Consider the following 12,460-nt stretch of genomic DNA (forward strand, 5'->3'; position numbering starts at 1 on the left):
TTAAAAAAATGGGTCACTACAATGAAATGGCTCCTATGGGGATTAACATCATCACACATGAATACAGTTGGACTCATTGGATCCACAAGAGTCTCAGCTTTACAGTGATACACAATTTATGTAATTCAAGACTGTTTATGGACCCCAGTATGCAGAAATATTCAAATATACCATTTTAGAATAGGAGAAAAAAACATATCTTGAGGTCAGAGGTCAAGGGACCCCTTTGAAATTGGCCATGACAGTTTTTCCTCGCCAAAATTTGGAGCGTTATTTAGCCTCTTTAGGTTGGTACCAATGGATTCTTTAGGTTCCTCTAGTTTCATATGATATCTGTATCTTCACTCCACCTCTAAAACTGAACCTGCTACAACCTCTGAAAGACAGTAAAGTCAGTCGGGATCGCCCGCGGGTCTCAGAGTTTTTTTTTTAAACCAAAGACATTCGATGTGCACTTTACCATGTGATACTTTATACTGCATTACAGATGTTTGTTCATGTAGTCTAACATGTTGGAGTTAAGGGGAGTTTGTGCCTAAACGTGCCTTTCGTGTGTCCGACTTTGAGCCAAAGAGTCAGCAGCCTTAACACTAATGCTGCTGTGGACTCCATCCCCGCCAGCACGAACCCAAACGAATGTGTATGTGTGTGAATGAGCGTGTGTGCGTGTGTGTGTGTGTGTGTGTGTGTGTGTGTGTGTGTAAGTAATTGTGTTGTTTTTACCCAGCTATACTTAAACCTTGTTTGCCAGATAAACAAGCACAATGTACATAGAGACAATAACTGTACATAAGAGACAAATCAACCAAAAAGGGAACGTAATCCTACTACTTATCTTTGAATGCAGAGGTTAAGAGACTTCACAGAGATGTATTTTTTAAAACATTTTGTATGTTTTCTCTCTATATATCAACAGGAAACTGAGGAGTGTGCCAAATATCTTTTACCCTGCCTTATACATACAGTATGTGTCATTTGTAAAATATTGTAAATCCTTTATGAATTAAAGATATTTCTGTATACTGAGATTTTGTTCTTACTCATTCTGTAATTCAGCCAGACCTGGTAGAAAGATACAAACTACTGAAGACTGTGGATCGTCTTTCACATTCAACACTATTATCGTTTTGTTCATGTCTTTTTACTCACATAAGAAGTACTTAAAAGTATATTTTAGAGAACTAGCTAAGTGATGAAGTGCTTTCTCTCTGCCACCTTCCTGTGCATTATTTCATCTTTCAAGGGATTTGTCTGAGCTAACACAGAGGGGTCATGTCATTTGGAAAACACAGCAGTCTTATGAAGAACTAGAAGTGCACTCGGAAAGCGCACACCTCCGCCAAGACAGGAGACTTTTGGAGTTATCCTCCAAACGGACACACCAACAAACAAACCAACAAACCAATGCCGGTGAAAACATAACCTTCTTCCTAGGCCTTCGGCCTCGGCGGAGGTAACTAGGAAAACATTGGGTTACTGTTAGAGATAATAATCCCTCCAGCATGTTCTGGGTCTATCCCGGGGCCTCTTACCAGTTGGACGTGCCCGGAAAACCTCCAAGGGGAGGTGTCCAGGAGGCATCCTGATCAGATGCCCGAACGCGACTGAACATAGATGGACCGGTGAATCGAGAGCTTTGCCTTCTGGCTCAGCTCCCTCTTCACCACAACAGTCCGGTACAACACCTGCATAGCTGCCGACGCCGCACCGAACCGCCTGTCCATCCCCCGCTCCATTTTTCCCTCACTCGTGAACAAGACCCCGAGATACTTAAACTCCCTTGCTTGGGGCAAAGACTCACTCCCAACCCGGAGGGCGCAGTCCACCATTTTCCGGCAGAGAACCATGACCTCAGACTTGGAGGTACTGACTCTCATCCTGACCGCTTCACACTCGGCTGCAAACCGCCCCAGTGCGTGCTGAAGGTCACAGTCTAATGAAGCCAACAGAACCACATCATCTGCAAAGAGCAGAGACGCGATTCTGAGGTCCCCACAACCGGGCCAGAGAATCATATTTGCTTTTGCACAATAATATAAAACGTAAAAAGAACTGTAAAATGATTTGTTTCAGATTGTTTAAAAGCAGCGGTTATTCCTGCACTTAGGATGTACGTTTCTTGAGTTTTACTCTGCACTTTTACCAAAGTTGTTTTCTAATGTTTCAGTTGTCTCTTCAGAGCAATCTCGCTGTAACTGTAATTCTTTAAAAGGTTGATAAGGCTTGGTCTTTGGCTGTACTTCTCCATGCATTGTCCAGTTCCTCCGTCTTCATCTGTCTCGCATTAGTTTTGTCCAAGTCGGCTCATTCTTCAGCTCATTTCACTTCTCCCTCATTATTTTCATTCTCTCGTTCAGCCTCTCCTCCCTCCTCTTTTAACCTTCCTTTCCCTTTTTTCTTCATCTGACTCCATCTCATTCCTCTTGTCCGTCTCTTTGGTCTCTGTAGGAATGCCGTAGGAAGTGCACCGCCCCGGCCTGCTGTCCACATACTATAAATGATGCCAGAACCGTTCACTGGTAAGAAATAAAACTTTATTTTAAAACGCTGTGCAGGGTGAGGTCAGGGTGAACACTCAGGCTCACCCTTACAAAAAAAGAAGTATACTTCAAGTTTATTTTTGATGTAAACTTAAGTATAGTTCAAGAATAATCCCAAGTATACTTTATGTAATAAGTATACTAATATCAATGTTCTAGTAGTATACTTGTAAGTATACTACTTCAATACTTATTGGGACAAAATTTACCCACTTTTTAGTTTATAAAAGTAAGTATACTTTAAATGTAAGAGTAGTAAACTTTGAGCACACAACTAGTTTACACCCAAGCTGTATTTCGTACTGCAACTATAATGTGAACTATACTACAAGTGAACTTATAGGTATACTGTTAGTTTGTATACTCGTAGCCCACTTCTTACTTTATGAGTATACTTTAAAGAATATTCTCATTAAACTACTAGTTTAGTTTTTTTTACTGCAAGTATACTTGTAAGTTTTCTTTAAGTTAACTTGCTTTGCCAAATATACTTACACTTTTCTGTATACTTTTCAGTAAAAGCCAAGATTACTTGGATTTTCTGTATGCTTGCCAAGTACACTTAGACTTTTCTGTATACTTGTCGGTATAAGCCAAGTATACTTGGACTTTTCTTTATACTTGCCTGACATAAAGTCACTCGCTTGTCAAAACACTACCATTCAAAATGACAAGCCACGGAGCACGCAGCACCTGGCCGGACACCTGATTGCTTGATTGTTGGCTCATCAATCAGGATGGAAGCACTATATAAAGACCACAGGTGAGTCCCTGATTACAGCAATGGACACCAACATTCAGTAGCAGCGAGGGACCTGTTTTCAAAAACATGTATTAGCAATTGAAAAAAACTATAATTCAAGTTTTCTTTTTTTGTCTCCACAAAGGTTTTTGCTGCATTTATGAACTTTAGAATATGTTCTGTTCTGATTTTCAGTGCAAAATGCCTGACCTTTTACAGTTTTTCTCAATTGTTTAAACACAAACACTCGTATTTGAGACACAATGAGCACAACCTGTAACTCATGTACCAACCCCCTGAACAATTCTGCTAAAATACAAGTACATTTATTGCCTTACACTCAGATTGCAGTTCTAAACCACACTTTTTTCAAAACACTAGACAAAATTCTCTAACATTTGGCCCAATCTTCATGAATAAAATCTCATGTGTTCACATGGAACACCCTGCCATTCAACATCCATCCATCCATCCATCTGCAACCGCTTATCCCGTTAGGGGTCGCGGGGCGGCTGGAGCCGATCCCAGCCGACATTGGGCGAAGGCGGGGTACACCCTGGACAGGTCGCCAGTCCATCACAGGGCTGACACATAGAGACAGACAACCATTCACACTCACATTCACACCTACGGGCAATTTAGAGTCAACAATTAACCTAACCTGCATGTCTTTGGACAACATGTTAAACTTAAATTCTTTACTATCCACTTTGAATCCTCACATGGACTAACACGTGTTGCACAATGGTTTAATTGGCTATCAGACAGCAGCCATGTTGACATCAGTTGAGGAAATACCAAGCACCGCCCACCAGCCGGAGCACAGCCAATAGGAACGCTCTCTCTCTGAAATGACCTGTAATTGTCCAAAGTCTCCCGTCACTCCCGTAGATTTTTTAAAGCCTGAAAACAGAGCCATGAGGAGGTGCAGAAGTCTAGTTTTCTCTCAGAACACTTGAATTACAATATGCTGAAAGATTATTATGGGATTTTTGTCCAATGATGCCAAAAACATTCTGCCTACTGCAGGTTTAAATCCATCACATTTTCTATTCTAATTTATTTTACTCTATTGTATCTCTGTGCATGCTATGAAACTAGCCGTGTGTCTTGGTGGAACAATGAGCAGAACAGATCCACGATACTTTATTTCCCTACCAGGAAACATCTTCACTGGCTCATGAAACAAAGCTGGATTCCTGCAGCAGTTTGGGGAATCTGAGACAATTAGGTCAGGTTTAATATTAATTATTACACCGTTTTGTTGAATACTCGATTCTGTTTGGTCAATAACGCTGTTCTATGGTCTTTTATTTCTCTATAACAGACCGTTGCTATGGGCGCAGTTCTGATGTCGGACCGTTTTCGTGTCAAATTATTGATTTCTTCAGTAAGTAGCCGTGTAATAAGCGGGATAATGTACAGCCAGCGGGTTGTGAAATAAACCTCAACGTCGGGGTGCGGCATCGCCCTGTCGGGGTTTATTTCACAACAATGACCAGCTCACTGTACATTATACCTTACTTGTGCATGATCATCTGCCATATTTCATTCCCGATATTTTAACCACGCAAGAGGCCAGAGATACCGAATTGATTTCCCATTCGGTATAGAAGTGTATAGTGATCAAGGAGCAGAGTGCTCAGGATCAATTGAGGGGATACCCATCCTGTGTGTGTGTGTGTGTGTGTGTGTGTGTGTGTGTGTGGTGCAGACATTCCTCTGCAGACCAGAGTTTATACCATAGAAATGTAATGACAGGCCTTCTGGGCCTGCGGACCAGCGCTGGTATAGGGAGCAGGGAACACAGGGTACCACATCACGTTCTCTCTCTCTCTCTCTCTCTCTCTCTCTCTCTCTCTCTCACACATATACATTATATTCACTGCCCTTCCTCTCTCATTCCCCTCTTCCTCCTCCTCCTCTCTGGCTCGCTCTTGTTCTTTCCATCCTAAAGCCCCAGCCTTCCTCCTGGCCGTCTTTGTTGGTGTATTCCTGGCATCACTGACTCTCCTCAGGGGCAAACATCCTGTGTCCAGAATTAACTCTCTTCCATTCTTTTATAGGCCTCAGTAGTGCTGAGGAGTGTTTTGTATATATTCCAGAGGCTCTTCCCAGCGGTTGACGGTTAAAAAAGCACATAAAAGCAACACATTTGGCACAGATGTAGGTTTATATGTTATAAAAAAAGATATAGACATCGGGGTGCTGCAAGTCTTTCAAAATGGCCACAAAATATGCGCTTATTATTCCTAAATGTGGCTGATTTGTATGACTCTTAATGATTTCCAATGTGATTTCAAGATGATTAGATCAGATTATCAGAAGGTCACACGCGTGTTTTTTGTCCTCTTTATTTTTTAAGGTGCTTTTTCAAAACTTTTAACCTGAGAAAAACATGAAAAAAAAGGAGAATGGTCACTCAAGGGAAAACAAACTTCACCCCCTCGCCTTCATGACAGAATGACAACCAATACAACTTTAAAATGGCAAGATTTTCAGCTTTCCATCGGTGCATTTCTCTTTTCATTAGTTGTACAATTGCCAGAGATATCGCTGCATAAAGTTCAGGATTGCCGGTAACCTCTAGTCCCAGGTCGCATGAGAACTTTTTAGTTTAGTTTTAGTTTTTTTCAGGTTCATACAACAATGTTTTACTTTTGCAACGGCCTTCATTTAAGAGCAAGGGAGCTGATATTTGTCTGGTCTCTAACCTGTGACCAAGCCCTATTGGTTGAATTTATAAAGTAACTAAAATCAGCCTCCTGTTGGAATAGCTCACGGGGTCAAAGAGACACACAAGCTAATCCACCACGGCAATGTGCCGACTCCAATAGGATTTTATATTTTTGTTTTATTTATTTTTTTAATACACAATAGCACTTTTGTTTATATATATTTTAGTTTTTTTTAAAGAAACAATGTACATAGTTGTATAACATAGAAAATGGTGGCCGGTTTACGGCATGATACAAGAGCTGAGGAGGCGGTTTACTGGGGGCAAAATGTCTGCCACGGCCCTCAGGGGCCAAATTTGCAGCGCCCCGATATCTATATATTTTCATAACATATAAATCTGTACCAAATGTGTTGCTTTGATCACAAAATACACAGTTGCTATGAATATTTCAGCTTATCTGCCCCACTATTATTTCCAGGTGTGATGCACCTGTCTGTCACACAGTGGATGTGGGATTACGGCTTCATTTTCCCTCCCGGTGTTTAGCAAATGTAACACAGGGAACCAAAGAGAATGTGGGCACATCCAAGTTGGATTAGTGTCTCCCTTCAGGGTGTAATCACAGCGGTATTATTTCAATGCGGTCTGCAGGGAAACACATGTTCTCTGTTCTTAAATGACTTCCAATAGTTTCCCCAACAGCTGAATAGTGTTGAGAGAAAGAACATGTCCGCCCTCTAGCGGACAAAACACACACAACAGTCAGACTCATTTCAGTGGAAAGTGTTGCCTCAGTGTTTTAGTCAGTGAATACTGTTCAAAAGGAGCCTGTTGTTTGACATATTACATGTATTCAGAATCAGAATCACCTTTATTGGCCAAGTATGTGTGCACGTATTTGTTTTTTTTGCATATCTCTTAATGTACTTACAGGAATACAATAAACAGTTAAGAACAAGGACAACAAAGCTGGACAAACAGAGGTGAGGAATACACTGCTATGTGCACGTAGTGAAAAAATAGGTGTATATATAAATATTAAATAAATATATCTAAAAAGCACCATTTTTTTTGCAACAAATATTGAATATCAAGCTACAAGACAGGCAAGTGGTAATGTTTGGATAGAAAGTGGCTTGTAGCCTCATAGAGCTGGACACAGATTGATTATCCCGTGATGATTTCACATATTACGTTGCTGTACACATGAATGTGTTCACATACCTGACAATATAACGCCAGACCTTTATCTCCTCTCTCTAGCTCTGCAAAATACATTTGCCACGATGAAGGTTCTCTTCCTAAAAACACAACTTAAAGGGGACATATCATGACAAACTCACTTGTTCAGTGCTTGTGCTCATCCATCTGGGTATCTGGAGTGCCTACCAACCCACAAACAAACAGTCAGTTTATTGCGGACCACCTATAGATCACTGGTTCCCAACCTGGGGGTCCCGACCCCCACTAGGGGTCGCCAAAGCTTCACCGGGGACTCTTTCTTGATTTTTTTTTTTCTTTTTATATAGCATCACAGCATTTTTAAATATTTTTATCAACATTTTTAAATATAGATATCTCAGCATTCCATTAATTTATGTGAAGAAAACAAAATGAAATTGTTATTTTTAAAGTTTGGGTTATTATTTAAGATATAAACAGGATAAGGGCACGGTGAAGACCTGAACACAGGTATATTCAGATAGATGGGATGAGAAAAATAATGGGATTTTTGAACATTAGCATGTAAACATGTTCTAGTAGAAACCCAAAATGCAAATATGAACCTGAAAATGAGCAGGATATGTCCCCTTTAACACCCACTTTACAAGATTTCATTTGAGAAGCTAAATCACCAATAACCTTTTATACTGCTATAACAGCCTCCACTCTTCTGGGAGGCCTGTCTACAGTAATTCAGAGCGTATAGCTGCAGGATTTAGCTCCTGTTCAGCCAAAAGAGTGTTAGCGAGGTTGGCCTCAGATGTCTGGCACGGACTTTTGGCCAAAGTATATTTCTGTGGACTCAACAAGTCACTGGAGATTTGCTCCGAGCCAGCACTGATATGTCTTTCATGAAAAGGTAATACGGATCATCTAGACCAGGTAAAAAATCTTTTTCTGGCCAGTTATCAGGCCAAGTTTCTCTCTCTTTCATGCTCTCCTCGGCCTCTGTGGCAAGCTCAGCGCCCCTCTCCTCCTTCCACAGCCTCTCGTTTTCCACCTTGAGCTCCATGTAGGTGCGGGAGAACGTGTGGAAGATAGACGTGGAAGGGAAAGACAAGATGAGGATCCCCGATAAGATGCTGATCAGCGCCGCCAGTTGGCCGGGGACGCTGCGGGGCACCATGTCGCCATAGCCCACCGTGGTCACCGAGATGATGGACCACCAGTACGACGCCGGGATGCTGCTGAAGCTGAGATGGGGGGAGCTGGCGGCGTTGGGAGCCAGCTCGCTCTCAGCCAGGTGTACCAGAGGGGAGAAGAGCGTCACGGCGACGCACACGAAGAGAAGCAGCAGGCCGAAGTCCGTCATACTCCGCTGGATGGTCAGCCCCAAGGTCTGCAGGCCCAGAGAGTGGCGGGCCAGCCTCATCACATACAGGATGCGCAAGGCCCTCATCACACGCAGGACCAAACCCAGTTTGTCCAGGGTGTTCTTCCCTGCACTGGCCACGACGTCCTGAACAGACTCGTCCCTGAGCTCCACAAACAGCGAGACATAGTAGGGCAAGATGGCAGCGGCGTCGATTATGTTCAGAGTGCCACGAGCAAACTCCAGCTTGCTGTGCGCGTGGAAAAAACGCACTAGAAACTCTAAGGAGAACCAGGCGACACAAACGGACTCCACCACAAACAAGTCGCGGCACTTTTGGGAGCATTTACCCTGTGGAGACAACAAAAGGCAAAGACACTGGGTGAGTTTTACAGGCCTACCAATGAGGTGAGGTTTCAGTAAAAAGGTTTATTATAGTGCTAAAGTATACCATACTAATGGTTTCGCATGTTTCAGTCCCATAACTCTTATTTTAAGTTATTTTAGTAAGGTATGTAAATCAACTTGTTGTGATTTACTTGAGACACTGTACATCACAATGAACAATTTGTAAGCCTCTTGAGGTATATTTGTGATTTGTGATATTGGGCTGTATAAATAAAATTGACTTTTGTCGTTTTCCAAGTAGTGTTATCACAGTCAAAGTAATGTCAGTGTGTGTCGATAAATTTGCAAGCAGAAGCTATTATTTTAAACGCTAATATTTGAGAAACAGCTGCCTGACATCCACTTTTTAAGTACAATAAATTCACTGATTTTACACTTTTACACAAACTTTCTCATTTTACAGCTAAACAGTGCACCACAAGATGTTTATGAAAACATTTGAGGAGAGAAATAGTCAGTGACAGAATATTGATTCATATTTGATCAGCGCTGCCTAGTTTGACCGTTTGGTCGGAGTTTACGAGTGATTGACAGCTGCTCAGAGACGGCAAGGCTCCAGCTCGGCTCTGATTGGTTGTTTTCCTCCGGTCTGTGAAATCTTGCAGATGCCGTTAGGAGCACCAGAGGACACAGAGGAACATGATTTTTTTCAGATTACCTGTCTCAAGCACTACTGTCAGGATATAGTGATCGTTTTATAAAAATAACTTTTAAAATCATATTTGCTCCATTTAAAGCTGCAGTGGGTAGAATTGGAGCAAATTTGATTAAAAAACGTTTTTAACAAGACTGATTACAGTAATCAACAACTGGTAGAATGTGCTTGGAAGAGGTTGGTAGTTTCTCTGTATTTTCACTTGAATCTCAATAAAGTACACAGCATGGCTTCGGTTCATACGTACCGTGGCTTCTTCCTGTTGTTGGTCTGACAGCGAGCTGATGCACAGGCTGAACACGGTGACCACCACCATGATGACAGACAGGAGGGCAAACACTTTCCCTGCTAACCCTGATTGAGGGTTCTCCACCGCTTCTCCCAGCATGTGGAACAGGCTTCCCTCTGCCACCGGAACCCTCAGCGCCCTCCTTCTCCGCCGCCACTTGTCCTCCCTGCGCTGGTGCTCGGCCACCTCCTCCACAGAGCAGATGACCCGGTGGCGGCAGCAGGGTTCCATCTGTCCTACATCGATGCCCCAGTACAGCAGCTCGCCGTGCAGCGCCACGTTGCAGACCTCCTCCAGTAAACGCAACTTCCCTTTTGCCAGGAAGTTGACGACGGCCCGAAAGGCTAAAGGGTCACGGTCAAAGAAGAACTCGTGTCGCATCTCGTCGTAGTCGTCACAGAACTCTGCTATCTCCCTCAGGGTGGTGCAGAAGCGCAGGCGACTCAGGCGGCTCTGGGGGAAATCCTCCAGGGTGCTCCAAGGGAAGGCGTACCGAATGCCCCCCACGTTGACGAGGGCCTGCTGGGAGGGGTCGAGGTACCGGCACGACGCCGCTGGCCCGCAGAGCAGCTGAACTCGCTGGAAGTACAAACCTTTGACTGTGGCGGAGTCTGTGGCGGTGAAGACGTGGTCGTAACTGTCTTCACTGCTCAAGGAGTTGTCATCAAACCCAGCGCCGATCCTGGCCATGGTGGTAGTTTGGTATTTAGGACAGAAGAACTGCTCTGTAGTTACAGTGTTGAGTCTGATTGGAGATTTGAAGAAAAAACTGAAATTAAGGGATATATTGGTAATTCCAACCCGGTCTCATGGGAAGGCGTATAAATACCACAACGTTAGGCAGACATTCTGCGTGTCATGAGGACGCATATAGCCTTTTTGCTAGTCATTTGTATGCCACGCAAACATCCGCAGTTAGGTTCAGGCAAGAAAAAACACTTAGTTAGGGTAAGGGAAAACCTCATGGTTGGGCTTAAAATAATTACGTAAACTACGTAAAACAACAGAAACAACATAACACAACTACAGAAAACACATCGTAACCTACAAAACAAAGCACAGGTAACAATGCTATCAAACACAGGTCTCCTGTATAAGTATCACATGCATGTTAAAAAATAACAGGACACTTTTTAAGGGCAATTAACAAAAACATGCTTTTTATTATTAAAACGTAATGCAACGTAAGTGCAAACGTGTATTTGTTGAGAATAATTGATGTTTTTAAACTTTTTTAGTGCAAATAACTAAAAAGCAAAACACAAACTACCCTCAACCGTCATTAACAGTCGTGAAATAGCTCCAAACATGCTCCTCTTTCTTCAGCCATCATGTGTCTGTCGGAGTAACTAGTCCAGGTGCACGACGCGAAAAAAATCAAATAAATATGAAATATCACAGAAATGCCAAAATACACTGGAAGGTGGCTATAAAGCATGTAAACATGTTCTAGTAGAAACATAAACTACAAGTAAAGTTTAAGTAAATTATGTTCACCTCAGAAGCAGACACAAAGAACAGTCACTGTATGAGACTTTCACTATTTAACTTAATAATCAAAATAACAATTCATCCAACAACTCATATTTTTTGTAGCAAGAAGTAAGTCTCTACCTTGGCAGCTTTGTTTTGCTTAACCACTGTCAGTTAATATTTGGAGGCTTAAGACTAATATTTTAGTCTCCATATAGTATCATTCATGACAAAAAAGTGACTAGTGTGCTGTATTTAATAAAGGTTCTGTAACTCACCTTATATTGGTGTTAGGGTATACAAATGACGTTCAGAAGAATCCAAATCCTCCTGTTGTCTCTGATTCATTTACAAAAGATATTTAAGGAAAGTATGATGTGTAGTAATAGCAACCAAATGTGTCGTCATACTTGCAGAGTTCTGAAGTTGAAGTGAAAAAGTGAATGGAACTCTCCCATCTGTCCATCAATCCTTTCCTCCCTTCCTCTCCTAACTCCAGAGTTTGGGTGACTAATGGACGACCCTGGTCATTCTGAAAACAATCAGGACACTTTGTGTCCAGTTTGGTATAAAAACATCATCCATTAACTTTGTCACACTCAAAGCTTTTAGCTTTAATGCATCAAAAGCCTGACAGACAATGTTGTACCACTGACTCCTCCACAGGGGGAGGGATTAATGAGATTAATATCAAGAGGATAAAGAGACAGACACACACATGTAACAGAGTACATATCACAGAAGATATACCAAAAGCACACAGATTGTGCATTTGGTAACTGTAATGGAAAAATGTACATGTCGGGTTGTACTTGTTTGTGATAAAAAATCATCATTTGCAGATTATTGTATACCCCAATAGGGTATTATGACAAACATTTTCAATACTATTGAGACTGTTTCTTCATTTAACTATTTTTACTTTAACTACAGTAGATCTCCCGATGTTCCTCTGATGGTAGAGAAGATTGGATAAAGTATTCATAATAGGGCTGTCAATCGATTAAAATATTCATTTCTGATTTATCGCGTGATTGTCCATAGTTAATCGCTATTAATCACAAATTTGTCAGACATTTTTTTTCTGTTCAGCATGTACCTTAAAGGGAGATTTGTCAAGTATTTAATACTCTTATC

General features: G+C 41.9%; 1 protein-coding gene across 1 annotated transcript; it reads right to left on the minus strand.

Moving 5' to 3' along the window:
- Window positions 1–7,737: 7,737 nt before the first annotated feature.
- LOC119496360 (potassium voltage-gated channel subfamily G member 4-like) lies at window positions 7,738–11,900 on the minus strand. The gene is made up of 3 exons (XM_037783609.1): window positions 11,602–11,900; window positions 9,809–10,595; window positions 7,738–8,849 (listed from the first exon to the last, which is right to left on the minus strand). Exons 2-3 carry the CDS (start codon window positions 10,538–10,540, stop codon window positions 7,989–7,991), a joined length of 1,593 nt encoding a protein of 530 aa, XP_037639537.1. The 5' UTR covers window positions 10,541–10,595; window positions 11,602–11,900; the 3' UTR covers window positions 7,738–7,988.
- Between the last annotated feature and the right edge of the window lie 560 nt (window positions 11,901–12,460).

This window comes from Sebastes umbrosus, chromosome 11 (assembly GCF_015220745.1).
Source record: "Sebastes umbrosus isolate fSebUmb1 chromosome 11, fSebUmb1.pri, whole genome shotgun sequence".
In the NCBI taxonomy this organism is placed as follows: domain Eukaryota; kingdom Metazoa; phylum Chordata; class Actinopteri; order Perciformes; family Sebastidae; genus Sebastes; species Sebastes umbrosus.